Raw genomic sequence first — 22,686 nt, 5'->3', positions numbered from 1 at the left:
CCGATGTTTGGATCTGCGTGCCAAAGCCGAGCGCTGTTCTCTTCTCTCTCCTGACTCTTATCCTTGGGAAACACTAGGTTGTCTCTGGTCCTACATGTGACAGGTCTCCTCATCCTATTTGTTTGGCATTATAACGTTTAAAAGAGATTTGTTTTGCATCTCAATGGGGGACAGTGGGTTAAGTTTAGCAATTTTTTACATTCATCATCACTCTGTCAAGGGAAATATAGTATTCTTTCTAACAAAGATATCTACACTGAAAATAAATATAAACGCAATATGCAACGATTTTAAAGATTTTACTGAGTTACAGTTCATATAAGGAAATAAATTCATTAGGCCCTAATCTATGGTTTTCACATCACTGGGAATACAGATATGCATCTGTTGGTCACAGATACCTTAAAGATAGGGGCGTGGGTCAGAAAACCAGTCAGTGTCTGGTGTGACCATGATATGCCTCATGCATCTCCTTCACATAGAGTTGATCAGGCTGCTGATTGTGGCTTGTGGAATGTTGTTCCACTCCTCTTCAATGGCTGTGTGAAGTTTCTGGATGTTGGCAGGAACTAGAACACACTGTCGTACACGTCGATCCAGAGCATCCCAAACAAGCTCAATGAGTGACATGTCTGGAGAGTATGCAGGCCATGGAAGATCTGGGACATTTTCAGCTTCCAGGAATTGTGTACAGATCCTTGCAACATGGGCCGTGCATTATCATGCTGAAACTTGAGGTGATGGCAGAGGATGGCACGACAGTGGCACGACAATGGACCTCAGGATCTCATCACGGTATCTCTGTGCATTCAAATTGCCATCGATAAAATGCAATTGTGTTCATTCATTATTCCTGCCCTTACCATAAACCCACCACCACCATGGGACACTCTGTTCACAATGTTGACATCAGCAAACCTTTCGCCCACACGACACCATACTGCCCGAGGATTCATCCGTGAAGAGCACACTTCTCCAGTGGCCATCGAATGTGAGCATTTGCCCACTGAAGTCGGTTACGACGCCAAATTGCAGTCAGGTTAAGACTTTGGTGAGGATGATGAGCATGCAGATGAGCATCCCTGAGATGGTTTTTGACAGTTTGTGCAGGAATTCTTTGGTTGTGCAAACCCTCAGCTTCATCAGCTGTCCGGGGGGCTGGTCTCAGATGATCCTGCAGGTGAAGAAGCCGGATGTGGATGTCCTGGGCTGGTGCGGTTTTTGAGGCAGGTTGGACTTAATGCCAAGTTCTCTAAAATTACGCAGAGAAATTAACATTCAATTCTCTGGCAACAGCTCTGGTGGACATTCCTGCAGTCAACATGCTAATTGCACCCTCAAAACTTGAGACATACAGTGCATTCGGAAAGTATTCAGACCCCTTGACTTTTTCCATATTTTGTTACATTACAGCCTTATTCTAAAATATATATATATTTAATTACATCATCAATCTACACACAATACCTCATAATGCCAAAGCAAAAACAGATTTTAGACATTTTTGCAAATGTATATAAAAAAAACTGATATCACATTTGCATAAGTATTCAGACCCTTTTCTCAGTACTTTGTTGAAACACCTTTGGCAGCGATTACAGCCACGAGTCTTCTTGGGTATGACGCTACAAGCTTGGCACACCTTTATTTGGGGAGTCTCTCCCATTCTTCTCTGCAGATCCTCTCAAGCTCTGTCAGGTTGGATGCGGAGCGTCGCTGCACAGCTATTTTCAGGTCTCTCCAGAGATGTTCGATTGGGTTGAAGTCCGGGCTCTGGCTGGGCCACTCAAGGACATTCAGAGACTTGTCCCGAAGCCACTCCTGCGTTGTCCTGGCTGTGTGCTTAGGGTCGTTGTCCTGTTGGAAGGTGAACCTTCGCTTCAGTCTGAGGTCCTGAGCGCTCTGGAGCAGGTTTTCATCAAGGACCACTCCGTTCATCTTTCCCTCGATCCTGACTAGTCTCCCAGTCCCTGCCACTGAAAAACATTCCCACAGCATGATGTTGCCACCACCGTGCTTCACCGTAGGGATGCTGCCAGGTTTCTTCTACACGTGACGCTTGGCATTCAGGCCAATGAGTTCAATCTTGATTTCATCAGACCAGAGAATCTTGTTTTTCATGGTCTGAGTGTCCTTTAGGTGCCATTTGGCAAACTCCAAATGGGCAGTCAAGTGCCTTTTACTGAGGAGTGGCTTTCGTCTGGCCACTCTACTATAAAGGCCTGGTTAGTGGAGTGCTGCAGAGATGGTTGTCCTTCTGGAAGGTTCTCCCATATCCACAACGGAACTCTGGAGCTCTGTCAGAGTGACCATTGGGTTCTTGGTCACCTCCCTGACCAAGGCTCTTCTTCCCCGACAGGTGTGTGCCTTTCCAAATCATGTCCAATCAATTGAATTTACCACAAGCGGATTCCAATCAACTTGTAGAAACGTCTCAAGGATGATCAATGGAAACAGGATGTGACTGAGCTCAATTTTGAGTCTCATAGCAATAGGTCTGAATACTTACGTAAATAAGGTAATCATTTCTGGGTTTTGTTTGTAATAAATTTGCTAAAACTTCACATTTTATTTAATCCATTTTATAATCAAGCTGTAATGTAACAAAATGTGGAAAAAGTCAAGGGGTCTGAATACTTTCCGAATGCACTGTTTGTGGCATTGTATTGTCTGTCCAAACTACACATTTTAGAGTGACCTTTTATTGTCCCCAACTTGCATCTGTGTAATGATCATGCTGTTTAATCAGCTTTTTGATATGCCACACCTGTCAGGTGGATGGATTATCGGGGCAAATGAGAAATGCAGACTAACAGGGATGTAAACAAATTTGTGTACAAAATTTGAGAGGAATAAGCTTTTTGTGCGTATGGAACATTTCTGGGATTTTTTATTTCATCTCATCACACTTTACATGTTGCGTTTATATTTTGGTTCAGTATACATATATTTCAGGATGTTGTATATTGCTGGAAATAATCAGAATTCATACCGTTTTGAAAACATAGCTTGTCCAAAAAAGTGGTCTCTTGGCACAATTTACCCTGCGTATGGGGTAAATTTAGCCGCGGCACAGGGTAAGTTAAGATGCCTACAAATTTCTGTACTGAATTAAATATTACCACTACCTTTTTAAACCATGTCTATCTTTTTCCCAAACACAATTCATCAAATTCGCTTTTTTTTATTTTTTATAATCTTTTAACTCAGGCTTAACACCTTAGAAACACTTTGTACTTATTTAAAAGACTTTTAACATAGGCCAGGGCCTGTTGTTACCTCCTATCCCAGCGGGAATGCCTTGCATTACGCCTGGGAAGAAAACACTTCAATTGGCTCAACTTTATATTTGCTCAACAATTGGCTTAACTTACCCCAAGGCAAACATTTTGACTTAATTAGCCTGTACTATCTACTTTGGTTTTGATACAGTGCCTTGCAAAATTATTCTTCCCCTTGGCGTGTTTCCTATTTTATTGCATTACAACCTGTAATTTAAATTGATTTTTATTTGGATTTCATGTAATGGACATACACAAAATAGTCCAAATTGGTGAAGTGAAATGAAGAAAAAAACATGTTTCAAAAAATTCAATAAAATAAAAAATGGAAAAGTGGTGGATGCATGTGTATTCTCCCCCTTTGCTATGAAGCCCCTAAATAAGATCTGGTGCAACCAATGACCTTCAGAAGTCACATAATTAGTTAAATAAAGTCCACCTGTGTGCAATCTAAGTGTCACATGATCTGTCACATGATCTCAGTATATATACACCAGTTCTGAAAAGCCCCAGAGTCTGCAGCACCACTAAGCAAGGGGCACCACCAAACAAGCGGCACCATGAAGACCAAGGAGCTCTCCAAACAGGTCAGGGACAAAGTTGTAGAGAAGTACAGGTCAGGGAGAGAGGGCCGCCCACCAAAACTCACAGACCAAGCAAGGAGGGCATTAATCAGAGAGGCAACAAAGAGACCAAAGATAACCCTGAAGGAGCTGCAAAGCTCCACAGCGGAGATTGGGGTATATGTCCATAGGACCACTTTAAGCCATACACTCCACAGAGCTGGGCTTTACGGAAGAGTGGCCAGAAAAAAGCCATTACTTGAAGAAAAAATAAGCAAACACGTTTGTTATTTACCAAAAGGCATGTGGGAGACTCCCCAAACATATGGAAGGTACTCTGGTCAGATGAGACTAAAATTTAGCTTTTTGGCCATCAAGGAAAACGCTATGTCTGGCGCAAACCCAACACCTCTCATCACCCCAAGAACACCATTGCTGTGGGGACGTTTTTCATCGGCAGAGACTGGGAAATTGGTCAGAATTGAAGGAATGATGGATGGAGCTAAATACAGGGAAATTCTTGAGGGAAACCTGTTTCAGTCTTCCAGAGATTTGAGACTGGGACGGAGGTTCACCTTCCAGCAGGACAATGACCCTAAGCATACTGCTAAAGCAACACTCGGGTGGTTTAAGGGGAAACATTTGAATGTCTTGGAATGGCCTAGTCAAAGCCCAGACCTCAATCCAATTGAGAATCTGTGGTATGACTTAAAGATTGCTGTATACCAGCTGAACCCATCCATCTTGAAGGAGCTGGAGCAGTTTTGCCTAGATGAATGGGCAAAAATCCCAGTGGCCAGATGTGCCAAGCTTATAGAGACATACCCCAAGAGACTTGCAGCTGTAATTGCTGCAAAAGGTGGCTCTGCAAAGTATTGACTTTTGGGGGGTGAATAGTTATGCCCTCTCAAGTTTTCTGTTTTTTTTGTCTTATTTCTTGTTTGTTTCTCAATAAAAAATATTTTGCATCTTCAAAGTGGTAGGCATGTTGTGGAAATCGAATGATGCAAACCCCCAAAAAATCTATTTTAATTGCAGGTTGTAAGGCAACAAAATAGGAAAAATGCCAAGGGGGTGAATACTTTCGCAAGCCACTGTACCTATATATATTTGAAACCATCATGAAACCTATAACACAATCATTTCATTTGACTTTGTGAAAATCCGTTTTTTTTGGACCTAACTTTTTCCATGTGGTTTCTTCCTTCACAGACTCCATGAAATTATAAATATTTGGTCAAATTATGAATTTTGTGTATGGTTTCCTAGAAACACGTGTGGCTCAATTCACCCCTTTGGCTCAACTCACCCCACTCTCCTTATAAGTAAAGGATACGTAGAAGTAGAAATCAAGTGATGTGCTGAGCACTGCTGACTAAGGGAAAAGTCAACTCTGGGAAAGAACTGAAAGTAGCACACCCATCTCCTCTTCATTGCAGTGTGATTTATGACATTGCCCTATCAGCCCTTACAGTACTTTTCTGATTTGGAATCCTTGCGGCCAACTGTTGTCAAGACAGCAGTGTTGTACTTCCAAAAACATTCCTTACCTCAGGACACTTCAACGGGAGACTATCCAGGAAAATAAAGAAAAAGGAGCAGTCTGTTTCTGCGTAGACCTGATAGATTTACTGACGACTCATCCTAAATGGAGAAGAATTGTTAGTGGGCGTGGCTTTTGGCCAGAGCGATGTGGATGGGTAGCCAGGCAGAGTTGCTTTGAGCACTAAATAGAATAATTCCTCTTTCTGGTCTTTCCCAGCGGGACACTTGGCCGGTGTCCCTAGTCTAGTTTGCATGTTATAGTCTAGTTGTTGAGTAGACAGCAGGGTCTGTAACTAGACCTTCACCATGTAGGACTGACCTATTTCTATTTAACTGTCCCCCCTCTGCTCTCTCTGTCTTTCATTCTCTTCACATGCACTGCCCCCCCTCCCCCCTCTCTCAATTCAATTCAAGGGGCTTTATTGGCATGGGAAAGCAATGTTAACATTGCCAAAGCAAGTTAAGTAGATAATATACAAAAGTGAAATAAACAATAAAAATGAACAGGTAACATTACACAAGTTACAAAAGAATAAAGACATTACACATGTCATATTATGTATATATACAGTGTTGTAAAGATGTGCAAATGGTTAAAGTACAAAGACAAAATAAACATAAATATGGGTTGTATTTGTTCTTCACTGGTTGCCCTTTTCTTGTGGCAACAGGTCACAAATCTTGCTGCTGTGATTGCACACTGGTATTTTACCCAGTAGATATGGGAGTTTATCAAAATCGAGTTTGTTTTTTAATTCTTGTGGATCTGTGTAATCTGAGGGAAATATGTGTCTCTAGTATGGTCATACATTTGGCAGGAGGTCAGGAAGTGCAGCTCAGTTTCCACCTCATCTGTGGGCAGTGTGCACATAGCCTGTCTTCTCTTGAGAGCCAGGTCTGCCTACGGCGTCCTTTCTCAATAGCAAGGCTATGCTCATGTAACAGTATAGCTTCCGTCCCTCTCCTCGCCTCGAACCAGGGACCCTCTGCACACATTGACAACAGCCACCCTCGAAGCATCGTTACCCATCGCTCCACAAAAGCCGCGGCCCTTGCAGAGCAAGGGGAACAACTACTTCAAGGTCTCAGAGCGAGTGACGTCACCGATTGAAACTCTATTAGCTTGCACCACCGCTAACTAGCTAGCCATTTCACATCTCATTTCACAGACTCACTAAGTCTGTACATAGTCAAAGCTTTCCTTACATTTGGGTCAGTCACAGTGGTCAGGTATTCTGCCACTGTGTACTCTCTGTTTAGGGCCAAATAGCATTTTAGTTTGTGTTAATTCGTTTCCAATGTGTCAAGTAATTATCTTTTTGTTTTCTCATGATTTGGTTGGGTCTAATTGTGTTGCTGTCCTGTGGCTCTGTGGGGTCTGTTTGTGTTTCTGAACAGAGCCCCAGGACCAGTTTGCTTAGGGGACTCTTCTCCAGGTTCATCTCTCTGTAGGTGATGGCTTTGTTATGGAAGGTTTGGGAATCGCTTCCTTTTAGGTGGTTGTAGAATTTAACGTCTCTTTTCTGGATTTTGTTAATTAGTGGGTATCGGCCTAATTCTGCTCTGCATGCATTATTTGGTGTTTTACGTTGTACACGGAGGATATTTTTGCAGAATTCTGCATACAGTCTCAATTTGGTGTTTGTCCCATTTTGTGAATTATTGGTTGGTGAGCGGACTCCAGACCTCACAACCATAAAGGGCAATGGGTTCTATAACTGATTCAAGTATTGTTTGCCGGATCCTAATTGGTATGTCGAATTTTATGTTCCTTTTGATGGCATAGAATGCCCTTCTTGCCTTGACTCTCAGATCGTTCACAGCTTTGTGGAAATTGCCTGTTGCGCTGATGTTTAGGCCAAGGTATGTATAGTTTTTTGTGTGCTCTAGGCCAATGGTGTCTAGAACGGTGTCTGGAATTTGTATTTCTGGTCCTGGCGACTGGACCTTTTTTGCAACACCATTATTTTGGTGTTACTTACTGAGATTAACTGGCAGGGCCCAGATCTGACAGAATCTGTGCAGAAGATCTAGGTGCTGCTGTAGGTGCTCCTTGGTTGGTGACAGAATCACCAGATTATCAGTAGACATTTGACTACAGATTCTAGTAGGGTGAGTCCGGGTGCTGCAGACTGTTCTAGTGTCCTCGCCAATTCGTTGATATATATATGGTAAAGAGGGTGGGGCTTAAGCTGCATCCCTTTCTCACCCCATGGCCCTGTGGGAAGAAATGTGTGTGTTTTTTGCCTATATTAACCACACACTTGTTGTTTGTGTACATGGATTTTATAATGTTGTATGTTTTTCCCCCAACACCACTTTCCATCAATTTGTATAGCAGACCCTCATGCCAAATTGAGTCAAAGGCTTTTTTGAAATCAACAAAGCATGAGAAGACTTTTCTTTTCTTGTGGTTTGTTTGTTTGTCAATTAGTGTGTGCAGGGTGAATAAGTGGTCTGTTGTATGTTAATTTGGTAAAAAGCCAATTTGACATTTGCTCAGTACATTGTTTTCACTGAGGAAATGTATGAGTCTGCTGTTAATGATAATGCAGAGGATTTTCCCAAGGTTGCTGTTGACGCATATCCCATGGTAGTTATTCTCTCTCTCTCTCTCTCGTTCTTTGTCTTTCTCTCTCTCTCCCTCTTCCATCTCTCTCTCTCTCTTTCTCTTTCCCCCCTCTTCCTCTCTCTCCACTCACAGTCATCATCCATATTCCTGAGTGTTTCCCATGCAGCCCCAGCCAGTGTAATGTGCTGTGTTTTACTTCATATATGTTTGTGCATTCCAGCCCAAGGAGGCCATTAAGATGCAAGCCAGCTAAATCTGGCAACCTCCTGTGTCATCAGCCGTGTTTAATCCTATTTCCCCTACTTGGTGCGCGCTGGAGAAAACGAAAGACGGAGAGATAGAGAAGGAGGGAGAGAGGAGGGCGAGATTGTTGAGAGTGAACTGGAAGCAGTTGTCTTGTGCCCTGACGCATCCTGTTGGGCCTGATGACAGGAGCAGATTGTATTAGACCTAGGGCAAGCTAAGTTGTAGATAGAGAGAGAGAAAAGTCTACTGCTGTCTTTTTAAAGACCAGCGCAGGAACATTAGAGTGTGTCTCACCGCCCAGCTGGCAAGCAGGTATCAGACCACTGCTGGCTCTGATCCAGCACACCACTGTAGACAAGCCCATATCAAACTATCAGACCTGTGTTGACACCTAATGACGCTAGCAGCGCAACAGAACTGACTGTAGCCAACAGACAGTCTGCATGCTGTTGTTAGTAGCCCTGGCTACCAGGGTTGGGGTCAATTCCAATTGAATTTGAAATTCCAATTCAATTCTTCAATGAACTCATGAAGTAAAGAATGTACGTTCAATTCAATTCGAATTTCACCAGTCTTCAAGTTATGGAATTGGATTTTAATTGGAATTAGACTCTTTGGACTGTTTGAATTGGGATTGATTTGAAATTGTAAAAACATGTCCTCTTTGGAATTTAATTGGAGTTCAATATTTCAACATTTTCCAGTTAATGGAATTAATGCACTTAATATCAAACATTGACTGCAGCCCTAAATAATTTATACTTGTATTTTTCCAGTAAAGCTAGGCTGTCTGAACAGCTACATGATCAGCCTGAAAGCCTGAATTTAATTTCATTCTAATTGGAATTCGTGGAATTTTGGGGATGATATTGAATTGGAAATGTAATTATTGGAATTGACCAAACATGGACATGGGAGGGATTAAATTATCTGTAAATTCAAAGACTGACCTGGAATTTTAATTGAATTAAATGGAATTAACAGGGAGATGGAATTGAATTAGAATTAACCCCAACCCTGCCGACTCCCTGCTGCCATTAGCCCCCTATAGAGCTGCTGTGTAACATAGGCAGTGGCAGTACTGACTTTACCTATGTAAGGTCCCGTTTGAGTCCTGAGTAACGTTGTGTGTCATGGCCAGAGTTAATCCTGAGTCCGTGTGAGGATGCACTAAATGGATCAGAGGTCACTAGTCATCTCAATCCTAAGGGCTCGAACACACCAATAGCGTCTGCCTGCCGAGAGTACCCTCTTAGAAAAAAAAGGTGCTATGTAGAACCTTAAAGGGTTCCAGGTGGAACCCTTTCGGGTTCAATGTAGAACCTTTCCACGGAGGGTGCTGAACGAACTGCTGAACGAACGATAGACAAATAGGAGATCCACATTCGGTGCGATGTGTGCAACCCTTTACAGAACATTGGAGCCCTGCACGTTGCTAACAGTGGACCCGACCAAATCAGATAGACCGACCACATATTTTCTGATGTGACCTTCCAGTGACTTTGAGCTCACAAAAGGAAACAATATTTTCGAGTCGTAATTGTTTGTGTTGTGCCCTTTTTCTATTCATTTGACAAGCGTTTAATTACATTTTTTGCACATAAACTAAGCAACAAAAAAAGAAACGTCACCCTTCCCCACCTACCCTCACCCTTCCTCCTCCTCCTCCTCACCTCATCTCCCCTTACACCTCTCCCCTCATCCTCCTTACAGCCCATCAGCTCCTCCACCCGTCCTCACCTCACCTCACTTCTCATCCTGTGCCAGCTGGCCAATAGAAATCAATGGCTGTGGAAACAGTAAGAACCTATATTGACTGACACCTTCCCAAACATGAACCCAGCTGAACCCTACTTGCATCAGGCCTATAAATTGACCCTCCTGTGTGCGGTCATGTGTAGATCTATGGGCGCAGTAGTTGGGTAATGTTGAGTCCATGTTGAGTCTGTCTTATTAGTGTGTTATATGCGCTCACTGCAAGAGAGGCAAACTCACAGCAGCCTGACAGACCGTCGGGGCGAAAGATTGCACAATAAAACTGCAGGAGGAACTCTTTCTTACAAAACGCCGGCCAGATCTACTAATGCACTCATGCTCTCTCTTTCTCTCTCTCCCTTTCTCTCTCTGTCTGTGATATGGTCCATATCAAACTGCATTTCTCCTGTTATTGTCTGCCTCAGGTCCATAAGATCAACAAAGATGGAGAACATTCCCAGTCAGGTGAGCTACGCTCCCTCTCTCTTTAAACTTTCAATTCATCATAAGGTCAGTGATGTAACTTTCAGGGACTTGTTTCGTGAGACAAAATCCCTGAACCCCCCCTTGTCATGTAAGGATTTTTGACGATTTATCTAAACTGCAAAGTTGAACACTGAAGCCTCATAGGCGACGAGAAGAGAGGCAGTTGTCTATCTTTAAGAAGTTGTCTCAGTCCTAATCTGGGTCGTATCGCCCGTCATCCTGACTTCTTTCTTTTCCCAGAGAGCCATTCCCTGCGTCACAGAGACAGGAGGAAAGAGTCGGTTGATACCAGGTCAATCAGCTCACGTGGCAGTGATGGTGAGTGTGTATGAACACCAGGGTACTGTGTGCGTGTGTCTGTGAGAAATGGTAAGATAACACTGAGGGAGGGATCCCAATGGAGATAGGGGAAGACAAATATAGAGACAAGAATTGACATTTTTTGGGGTCATTTAGCAAAGGCCCTCTACTGGTCCTCCCTCCCCTGCGAATTGAACCCACAACCCGGGTGTTGCGAGCCACCAACTAAGCCACACAGGACCTAAGGAGAAGGACACAGAGAGAGGGGGAAGATAGAGAGAGGAAGGAGGTAAAGAGAAAGGGGGATGAGGAGAGAGGGAGGATCAGAGAACAATATGAGTCAGATTACAGTACATTATGGAAGGCAGTTGAGCTGTTGGCCTCTGATGACATCACCCTCACTATGACGCGGCTGCTGCTATTTTCATTAGCTGGGCTGAAGTGGTGCTTCTCTTGTCCTCCAACCTCTCTCTCTCTCTTACTCTCTCTTACTCGCTCTTTCTCTCTCTTTCTCTCTCTCGCCTGAATTGACGAGGGAAGTCCGTAACAGAAGACAAAGGATATCAAGGATCTGGAAAGATTCTGTATGGTGGAAGGGTCGAAGATCCCTCCCAACGTGTTCTCCAATCTCATAAAACATTTCAGAAAAAGACAGTGTCATTATCCTCGCAAGAGGAATGTGCTAGAGTATTGAAAACAGGTTCAAAATTATTGGCACTCCTATCCTTTTTTCAATTGTTTTAATTACTTGTTAAACTCTTTCTCTGAGCAATTGTATTAGTGTAAAATAATATAATTTCCCAATTTTTTGGAGTGAACAATATAGCTCACTATTTGTATAATTTATTTTATGCAGTCTTTTTTGCTCGTATTTATCAAGGGTGCCAATAATTTTGGACCCAACTGTACATAATACATCATTGTACAGAGCAGCCTGCCACCACAGGCCCAGTGGTCTGATGTGCTACGTCCGTCATACATGATTCAGTTCACAAGCTCATATAATATCAACTAGAATGAAATGTTTGACTGGAAGAAGAGCATGTTGTAGTCCTGATAACTAATGTCTTGTTGTCTCCAGCACCCAGTCTGCAAAACCGCAGGTACTCATCTGTAGCCAGAATCCACTCTATGACCATAGAGGCCCCCATCACCAAGGTACAGTACACACACTCACATACACACGTTATCCTCGTGGGGACCTAAAATGAATTTCCATTCAAAATCCTATTTTCCCTAGCCCCTAACCCTTACCCTTAACGTAACCCTAACCTTAACCCTAATCCTAAACTTAACACGTAACCCTAATCCAAACCCTAAACCTAACCACTAAACCATTACCTTAACAGTAATTTTAACCCTAATTGTAACCCTAAACCTAACCCCTAATCTGAAAATAACCTTTGTCCTCATGGGGACATGGGAAATGTCCCCACGAGGGAGTATTTTCCTTGTTTTACTATCCTTGTGGGGAATTTGGGGGATTTTAGGTCGCCACAAGGATAGAAGAACCACCCAACCCACACACATTCCCCTCTCCTTTCCCACTCTGTGCTCCTTCCAAACCAATAGAGGATGTTCCTAGAACCATACCTGACACTTCCTGAAGCTCGCGTGAGGATGAAGACCTATCAGAGGCAGTAGAAAGCTCCACAGATCTTCTCAGAGTCCTCTCAACCACAGAAAGACCACATCACAGGGCGAATATCTGGGACACAACAAGTGTGGTTTGAAGTTCCCATATTGTTGGGACATAACTTCTAGCCGATCCAACTGACAATTGATGGTTCTCAGAATGTCACAGGAATGTTCCCGGAATAGTGCTCTGAGAATCCGAAGGAAAATTCTCCAAACGGTGTTCTCTGAACATTTGCAAACATTCTTGGAATGTTATGCAATTTCAAGCTGTTTGCAGTTCTGTGGCCAGTGAAACTCGAAGTCTGTCCATCTGACTGAACAGTGTCCAATAAACCTGTTTGGCAAGCAACAGCCTTGATTACAACGTCAGGTTTGACCTGAAGATTCTAATGATTGTGACAACAGAGTTGAAAGATCTGTCAGTCTAATCTGACTCTAGTGCCAGTCTTGAGTTTAAAAAAAAATCTAATTCACTGATGAGAGTTCAACAGGAATGGATGGTGATTTGATGGGATAGGTGAAGGCCTTATTTAATAGCACAGATCTGGGATCAGCCTATGACTGAAAGCCTCTCCAGAGACCAGAGTCTAACTCTAGGCTTTATGATGTTCCTATCTTCTCTGACTAGCTGCTTGATTTGTCTATTTGACTCCCGACATGTTTTCTATGGCATCACATGCAGAGCTCCCTGAAACAGGCTCAAAGAAAGGCACTTTCTGTCTGAAGAGTGAAGTTTCTCTTAGGGCTGTGTGTGTGTGTGTGTGTGTGTGTGTGTGTGTGTGTGTGTGTGTGTGTGTGTGTGTGTGTGTGTGTGTGTGTGTGTGTGTGTGTGTGTGTGTGTGTGTGTGTGTGTGTGTGTGTGTGTGTTAAATGAAATGTAACTGCGTGCCACATCTCCCTCCCTCTCTCCCTCCTCCAGGTGATCAACATCATCAACGCGGCCCAGGAGTCCAGTCCGGTGTCTGTAGCGGAGGCACTGGACCGAGTCCTGGAGATCCTGAGGACCACAGAGCTCTACTCTCCTCAGCTGGCCTCCAAGGAGGACGACCCACACACCAACGACCTTGTAGGCGGGCTCATGAGCGTGAGTTAGGGGCTACACACACGCTCTCACACACACACACACGTGCGCACACACACACACACATACTTACACACACACACACACACACACACGCACACACACACATTCCTGCACAGGCCCAATTTAATCAAAGTCTGGAACCAGTTTTTAGGATACATGAAAAATAGAAAATTCCCACACCATGTAAAAGCATGTTTCATTTTGTGAAAATTGTTTTGTAAATAGTATTTTTTATTAAGCACATTAATCAAAATGTGCATTCTTGGCGGGGGGGGGTGTTTGTCCCGGAAACTCCGGGACAACTCCGGGAATAGGGCTCGGGTTAAGTTGAAGTTAGGAATGTGATTCCTCCTGGGTCAAGGCTTCAGACTGGACAATGGCTACAAACATAGCTTTATTTACAACAGGATTCACACAATTCAATATCATTTAAAAGGGTTATAAGAAAATGTAAATTATTTTAGGTTGGTCACAACATTTGAAGTGGTTGGGAGCCATTCGTCCAGTCTCACACAAGCAGACAGACTGAGACCCACTACGAGACACACACACACACACACACACACACACACACACACACACACACACACTGAGATCCATTAAACCAGGTTAAGGGATCATTCACAGTGATCAACGTCCTGAAACAGAGAGTTATAGACTGTTTGTCGTACAGGAAAGGTATCTCTCCTCACCTCTCCTCATAATCTCTCCTCACCTCTCCTCACCTCTCCTCTCTTCACCTCTCCTCTCTTCACCTCTCCTCTCTCCTATTCTCACAAACACAATACTCAAACACAAGAGTTCCTGAGTTATGGGGGATATGTCTCGTTGGGTGAATTAGAATGCTGAAGTAATTGTATAATGTCAAATATGTTGTTATTAGCCAGATTTGAGATATACAGTTGAAGTCGGAAGTTTACATACACCTTAGCCAAATACATTTAAACTCAGTTTTTCACAATTCCTGACATTTAATCCAAGTAAAAAATCCCTGTCTTAGGTCAGTTAGGATCACCACTTTATTTTAAGAATGTGAAATGTCAGAATAATAGTAGAGAAAAATATTTATTTCAGCTTTTATTTCTTTCATCACAATTCCAGTGGGTCAGAAGTTTGCATACACTCAATTAGTATTTGGTAGCATTGCCTTTAAATTGTTTAATTTGGGTCAAACGTTTCGGGTAGCCTTCCACAAGCTTCCCACAATAAGTTGGGTGAATTTTGGCCCATTCCTACTGACAGAGCTGGTGTAACTGAGTCAGGTTTGTAGGCCTCCTTGCTTGCACACGCTTTTTCAGTTATGCCCACAAATGTTCTATAGGATTGAGGTCAAGGCTTTGTGATGGCCACTCCAATACCTTGACTTTGTTGTCCTTAAGCCATTTTGCCACAACTTTGGAAGTATGCTTGGGGTCATTGTCCATTTGGAAGACCCATTTGCGACCAAGCTTTAACTTCCTGATTGATGTCTTGATGTTGCTTCAATATAGCCACATAATTTTCCATCCTCATGATGCCATCTATTTTGTGAAGTACACCAGTCCCTCCTGCAGCAAAGCACCCCCACAACATGATGCTGCCACCCCCGTGCTTCACGGTTGGGATGGTGTTCTTCGGCTTGCAAGCCTCCCCCTTTTTCCTCCAAACATAACGATGGTAATTATGGTCAAACAGTTCTATTTTTGTTTCATCGGACCAAAGGACATTTCTCCAAAAAGTGCGATCTTTGTCCTCATGTGCAGTTGCAAACCGTAGTCTGGCTTTTTTTATGGCGGTTTTGGAGCAGTGGTTTCTTCCTTGCTGAGCGGCCTTTCAGGTTATGTCGATACAGGACTTATTTTACTGTGGATATAGATACTTTTGTACCTGTTTCCTCCAGCATCTTCATAAGGTCCTTTTCTGTTGTTCTGGGATTGATTTGCACTTTTCGCAACAAAGTACGTTTATCTCTAGGAGACAGAACACGTCTCCTTCCTGAGCGGTATGACGGCTGCGTGGTCCCATGGTGTTTATACTTGCGTACCATTGTTTGTACAGATGAACGTGGTACCTTCAGGCATTTGGAAATTGCTCCCAAGGATGAACCAGACTTTTTTTTTATGAGGTCTTGGCTGATTTATTTTCATTTTCCCATGATTTCAAGCAAAGAGGCACTGAGTTTGAAGGTAGGCCTTGAAATACATCCACAGGTACACCTACTATTGACTCAAATGATGTCAATTAGCCTATCAGAAGCTTCTAAAGCCATGATATCATTTTTTGGAATTTTCCAAGCTGTTTAAAGGCACAGTCAATTTAGTGTATGTAAACTTCTGACCCACTGGAATTGTGATACAGTGAATTATAAGTGAAATAATCTGTCTGTAAAAAATTGTTGGAAAAATTACTTGTGTCATGCACAAAGTAGATGTCCTAACCGACTTGCCAAAACTATAGTTTGTTAACAAGACATTTGTGGAGTGGTTGAAAAACGAGTTTTAATGACTCCAACCTAAGTGTATGTAAACTTCCGACTTCAACTTCACCAAAAGAGAGTGATTTGTCGTCTTTTTCCGTCTGCAGGACGGCTTACGGAGACTGTCTGGCAACGAGTATGTCTTCTCCAAAAGTACTTTTCCAAGTAAGCACCCGTCTGTTTCATCATAAAACATCACATAAATATGAGATTTATTCATTATCCTACCAGAATGCTACTTACATCTAGGACCCTAGAGTTTACTCTAGTCACACAAACTGAGTCTGATAAGGTGTAGTTTTAGTGGTATATTTGTGTTGCATAATGTATTTTTTTATATATTTCATGAAATGTAATTACATTGGAACCATTCACAGTACTACACATGATGGGGGACATTTAGTGTATGGACCTCTGTCTCAGATCATTTATTTCATCAGTTGGAGTCTGGTCCATCGGCAGCCACTGGCAGTCATTTCGTAATCCACTTATATTTGTTTAAGTCATGATGCGAGAGATAATTACGTACGTCTTCTTTCTGAGAAATGGAAGGGCACTGCTGAGAAGTCCAGAAAAGTCCTCTCCTGCTAATCTTTAGGAAGCAGCATGTGCTTTTTGCCCCTTGCATTTCTTAATAGACCTTAGTTGACTTCTTAGTAGACCTGTATTTGACCCTTTACCATGAGGCAGTGTTGCTAAGTAACTTAGGGACAGGGCTGAGGACTACATTGGAAATTGTTGTTGTTGCGTATTGCTCTCAAATGTCCCAAATGCAATCAATTGATCTGTGTGCGTGCGTGCGCGTGAATGAATGGGTGCGTGCGTGTGTGTCTACAGATTTGAGCCAAAGTCAGCTGGCCATCCCAGTAACGCTGAATGACATCCCTCCGGCCATCGCTGAGATGCTGGATGACGAAGACCAATGGGAGTTTAACATCCTGGAGCTGGAAGCTGCCACCAGTAAGAGGTACGGAGGTAGAGGGAATAGATAGAAAGATAGAAAGAGGGAATAGATAGAAAGATAGAAAGAGGGAATAGATAGAAAGAGGGAATAGATAGAAAGATGGAAAGAGGGAAGAGAGAGAGAGAGAGAGAGAGAGAGAGAGAGAGAGAGAGAGAGAGAGAGAGAGAGAGAGAGAGAGAGAGAGAGAGAGAGAGAGAGAGAGAGAGAGAGAGAGAGAGAGAGAGAGAGAGAGAGAGAGAGAGAGAGAGAGAGAGATAGATAGATAGATAGATAGATAGATAGATAGATAGATAGATAGATAGATAGATAGATAGATAGATAGATAGATAGATAGATAGATAGATAGATAGAATAAAAGGGTTAAGGGAGAAGTGAAGATAGAGGTTATTATACACCAATACAGAAGGGAGTTGAAGGACCACGTCTCTCAGCCACTCATCTATCTCCCCTGTCCTCCCTCTGTCATCCACGCAGACCTCTGACCTACCTGGGCTTGAAGATCTTTGCCCGGTTTGGGGTGTGTGAGTTCCTGAGCTGCAGTGAGGCTACGCTACGCTGCTGGCTCCAGGTCATAGAGGCTAATTACCACGCCTCCAACTCCTACCACAACTCCACCCACGCCGCCGACGTCCTCCACGCCACCGCCTACTTCCTACGCAAGGAGAAGGTCAAGGTAGGCCAAACACACACACACACAGAGCTAAAGACTCTCCTCACAGGCCTGGTGAAGACCTTTCGGTCACACCTGCAATATGCTATGGAAGCATACGACAGTGCACTGTACCTAGAGATTGGTTGGATGTGCACACGTAAACTACTTTCACACGTGAAATGACTACTGACACCAGCTAGCTTGAATGTATCACCGCAACATGATCGCGCCTGACATCTCAGAGTGTTGACGGATAAGTTGATCTATGTAATTCCCTGCCATGTGTTTTCAGCAGCGTGTAGAGTATCCGTTTGCTTTGCTTGGCAGGAGATGAATGTATGTCAGTGACCAGTGAGAGTTGGAGTAGGGATGTTTTTATTGTTTTCATATTGGACTCAGTCAATACGTGTTTTGCCTTGAGGGCATTGAGATCCAAATACATTGCCTTTCTTTTCTCCCCGCTTATCCCCTCCAATAAATATATCCTCTTCTTGTCATAAAGTGAACATTTGCTAGTGATTATTATTATTAGTTGTGCTCGCATTGCGTGCATTTTTTAGGTATTATTCCTTTGTTGAGTATGAGGTTATGCTGAGAGAGACTTAGACAGTATTTATAGTTTATGCACGATCTCAGACAATTGGGCATGAGTAATCGAGCACTCAAAACGGACGTCAAAACTTGATCTTTAACCAGCGATCGAAATGTTTTCTTGAAGACGACGTTCGTTTGCTTTGACTCTAGTGTTCCATTTATACATGTGAATTTGCGATGCACAACAACAACAAAAAGAAACCAAGCCAAAGCGTCACACAGTTCTTCTCACTAAATTCCCTTTCCCCTCCCTGTCTCAATCAGTCAGTTGCGTTCCGACCGCAGCCTCTACACACGCGTGCTGAGTGCGCATACAAGCTTCTATTAGGCCTACAGATGTAAATGCCTAGAAAAGTGTAACCAACTGATGGGATACACAAGCTACACTCCTTGTCAAATGAAGACGGTTTTATCACAAATTCAAAATGGACTGGTTGACTGAAATAGGGAAATATGTGTTCTAACAACGAACGCTGCCGTTTTGGAATAATTGCTTCCCGTCTATTTTCCGGTTTAGGCTACTTTGCGAACTGCTAGTGCCATTTCGAATTGGTTAGCTTAGGCTATAACCAGAGATTGCAGCATTTCTGTTACATGTATTTGAAATACGTATTTTTCATTTCTTCAGAGTATTTTGAATTTCACCGGGCTGAACTACACTTCAATATATTTTGGCTATAACCCCCCCCAAAAAAAATAGACAAAATATGAAAATATGCAAAAACATTGGTTTAATCAAGACAAAGAGCGTATTTTCATCAGAATCATTAAGCCATGGCACCAAACTGATGCCATGGCTGTAATTAATCACCATGCAGTGTTCAATGTGGAATTGTGAATCCATTTTGGGAAATTCCAAAGAACAGGCAGAATAAACTAAATTGAACGTCTGTACATAAAAGAAGACATTTTGGTTTGTAACCTGAAAATGTTTTCTTTCAACTCACAAAATTCAGCCCCGTTTCAAATTATCACTCTTTGAAAATAACTGTTCCAGACACGAGATGCGCATCACTTCGCACTGGCATAAAATAGTTGTGTTATAAGGGTCTCGGGAAATAGGAGCGTCTTGTCTGCAAAATGAACAAACAGGGCTATGCCATTGCACAGCCTTCTACAAGCAAGCGTCGCTGCCTTGTTGAAGATAGTGTTCCACAATATAATCAGTTCATGTTACTTTTTTTAATTTAACCAGGCAAGTCAGTTAAGAACAAATTCTTATTTTCAATGATGGCCTTGTTCAGGGGCAGAACGACAGATTTTTACCTTGTCAGCTCAGGGATTTGATCTAGCAACCTTTCGGTTACTAGCCCAACGCTCTTACCACTAGGCTACCTGCCGGTTTCAATAAATTCATCTTAAATGGCACTTGTTTTTTTATTGACTGAATATATACGGGGAAATTTTGCAATTAGTATTTGTTATCTGTAATGGTTATGATGCATTGTTGCGCACTGTTGGCATATACAGTGCCTTCAGAAAGTACTCAGACCCCTTGACTTTTTCCACATTCTGTTACATTACATTACAGTCTTACTCTAAAATTAATTAAATAAAACATTTTCCTCATCAATCTACACACAATACCCCATTCTACAGGTTTTTAGAAATGTTTTCAAATAGAAATACCTTATTTATGTAATTATACAGACCCTTTGCTTATGAGACTCGAAATTGAGCTCAGGTTCATCCTGTTTCCATTGATCATCCTTGAGATGATCCTTGAGATGTGGTAAATTCAATTGATTGGACATGATTTGGAAAGGCACACACCTGTCTATATAAGGTCCCACAGTTGACAGTGCATGTCAGAGCAAAAACCAAGCCATGAGGTCAAAGAAATTGTCCGTAGATCTCCGAGAGAGGATTGTGTTCAGCCACAGATCTGGGGAAGGACACCAAAACATGTGTGGTTTCCAGTGGTTTCCATCATTCTTAAATGGAAAAGTTTGGAACCTTCCTAGAGTTGGACGCCCGGCCAAACTGAGCAATCGGGGGAGAAGGGCCTTGGTCAGGGAAGTGACCAAGAACCCAATGGTCACTCTGACAGAGCTCCAGTGTTCCTCTGTGGAGATGGTACAATCTTCCAGAAGGACAACCATCTCTGCAGTACTCCACCAATCAGGCCTTTATGGTAAAGTGGCCAGATGGAAGCCACTTCTCAGTAAAAGGCACGTGACAGCCCACTTGGAGTTTGCCAAAAGGCACCTAAAGACTCTCAGACCATGAGAAACAAGATTCTCTGGTCTGATGAAACCAAGATCGAACTCTTTGGCATGAATGCCAAGCGTCATGTCTGGAGGAAACCTGGCACCATTCCTACAGTGAAGCATGGTGGTAGCAGCATCATGCTGTGGGGAAAGATAAACGGAGCAAAGTACAGAGAGATCCTTGATGAAAACCTGCTCCAGTGCGCTCAGGACCTCAGACTGGGGCGAAGTTTCAACTTCCAACAGGACAACAACCCTAAGCACACAGCCAAGACAATGCAGGAGTGGTCTCTGAATGTCCTTGAGTGGCCCAGCCAGAGCCCGGATTTGAACCCGATCGAGCATCTCTGGAGAGACCTGAAAATAGCTGTACAGCGACGCTCCCCATCCAACCTGACAGAGCTTGAGGGGATCTGCCGAGAAGAACGGGGGAAACTCCCCAAATACTCTGCCAATCTTGTAGCGTCATACCCAAGAAGACTTGAGGCTGTAATTGCTTCTTTTTTTCCAAGTACTCAAGTACTCAAAAAGAAATCTATCAAAACATTTCTAAAAATGTCAAATTTCTATTCCTTGTAGTTAAGTAACATTATTTCCTGGTTGTATCCTTTTCTCAGGGCAGTCTAGACCAACTGGACGAGGTGGCTGCATTGATCGCGGCGACGGTCCATGACGTGGACCACCCGGGGAGGACCAACAGCTTCCTGTGCAACGCAGGAAGTGAGCTGGCCATCCTGTACAATGACACGGCTGTGTTAGAGAGTCACCACGCCGCCCTCGCCTTCCAACTCACCGTCAGGGACAGCAAGAGCAACATCTTCAAGAACATCGACAGGTACAGTCACACAGAGCTTAGAGCAACATCTTCAAGAACATCAATAGCCTAGCCTAGTCCCGTACCTGTTTGTGCTGTCTTCCATATGTTTGTGCTGTCTTGCCAACTCCTATGGTCAATGTCACCGGCATGACAATGACCATAAGAGTTGTTTGGCAAGACAGCACAAACATATTCTGGGACCAGGCTAGAGTAACATAGAGATTAGGAAAGTAAAAGTTGGTTCCCACCTGAAGCTGAAAGTGTTTCTACAGTAGAATTCCAAACCAGAGGCCATGTCCTTGTCAGAAGAATGAATTGACATGCCTCTTCCTCTACGCCATAAGAGGAATCACGTGACCCCTGGCGACAGATATGGAGCATGTTGGGTTATTACCCTGGAACATATCATGTGATGTGATTCACTTCTAGATTTGTATGAACCTAGAACTTCTTGGAAAACATTGAGGACAGTTGATTATCCTGGTCCTGTAACCCCCCTCTCTGTCTGTGTGTTTATATTAGGACTCAGTTCCGGACATTGAGGCAGGCCATCATTGACATGGTGCTGGCTACAGAGATGACCCGCCATTTTGAACATGTCAACAAGTTTGCCAACAGCATCAACAAACCAATGGCCGCCATCGAGGAGTCCAGCTCAAACGTAAGACACACACCCTTGTGTGTGTGTGTGTGTGTGTGTGTGTGTGTGTGTGTGTGCTAGCGTCCATGTGCAGTTTATTATTACATAATAAACTCATTAACATCTGCTCATTGTGGTGTGGGAATGGAAAATACTAATATATATGCGTTAAAACTCAGCAAAAAAAAAATTCAGCAAACTTTACGTGTTAATATTTGTATGAAAATAACAAGATTCAACAACTGAGAGATAAACTAAACAAGTTCCACAGACATGTGACTAACAGAAATGGAATAATGTGTCCCTGAACAAAGGGGGGTTAAAATCAAAAGTAACAGTCAGTATCTGGTGTGGCCACTAGCTGCATTAAGTACTGCAGTGCATCTCCTCCTCATGGACTGCACCAGATTTGCGAGTTCTTGCTGTGAGATGTTACCCCACACTTCCACCAAGGCAACTGCAAGTTCCCAGACATTTCTGGGGGGAATGGCCCTAGCCCTCACCCGCCGATCCAACAGGTCCCAGACGTGCTCAATGGGATTGAGATCCGGACTCTTCGCTGGCCATGGCAGAACACTGACATTCCTGTCTTGCAGGAAATCACGCACAGAACGAGCAGTATGGCTGGTGGCATTGTCATGCTGGAGGGTCATGTCAGGATGAGCCTGCAGGAAGGGTACCACATGAGGGAGGAGGATGTCTTCCCTGTAACGCACAGTGTTGAGATTGCCTGCAATGACAACAAGCTCAGTCCGATGATGCTGTGACACACCGCCCCAGACCATGACGGGCCCTCCACCTCCAAATCGATCCCGCTCCAGAGTACAGGCCTCGGTGTAAATGCAAATCTGACCATCACCCCTGGTGAGACAAAACCGCGACTC

The 22,686-nt window shown here is 43.2% G+C and overlaps 1 protein-coding gene across 3 annotated transcripts in view; it reads left to right on the top strand.

The window, feature by feature from the left end:
- The window catches only part of LOC106563036 (high affinity cAMP-specific and IBMX-insensitive 3',5'-cyclic phosphodiesterase 8B), an 80,929-nt gene that overhangs the window by 47,833 nt on the left and 10,410 nt on the right, over positions 1–22,686 (top strand). For all 3 annotated transcript variants that reach the window (XM_014128243.2, XM_014128242.2, XM_014128244.2), the window contains exons 11-19: positions 10,388–10,427; positions 10,689–10,766; positions 11,830–11,906; positions 13,306–13,470; positions 16,033–16,090; positions 16,763–16,892; positions 17,364–17,562; positions 20,963–21,180; positions 21,685–21,823. In XM_014128243.2, coding sequence (XP_013983718.1) covers positions 10,388–10,427; positions 10,689–10,766; positions 11,830–11,906; positions 13,306–13,470; positions 16,033–16,090; positions 16,763–16,892; positions 17,364–17,562; positions 20,963–21,180; positions 21,685–21,823 — 1,104 coding nt within the window. The remainder of the gene's footprint in view (positions 1–10,387; positions 10,428–10,688; positions 10,767–11,829; positions 11,907–13,305; positions 13,471–16,032; positions 16,091–16,762; positions 16,893–17,363; positions 17,563–20,962; positions 21,181–21,684; positions 21,824–22,686) is intronic.

This window comes from Salmo salar, chromosome ssa11 (genome assembly GCF_905237065.1).
Source record: "Salmo salar chromosome ssa11, Ssal_v3.1, whole genome shotgun sequence".
NCBI classification, from domain to species: Eukaryota; Metazoa; Chordata; class Actinopteri; order Salmoniformes; family Salmonidae; genus Salmo; species Salmo salar.
The sequence above is the reverse complement of the archived record's forward strand: the minus strand, read 5'-3'. Positions and strand labels throughout refer to the sequence as shown.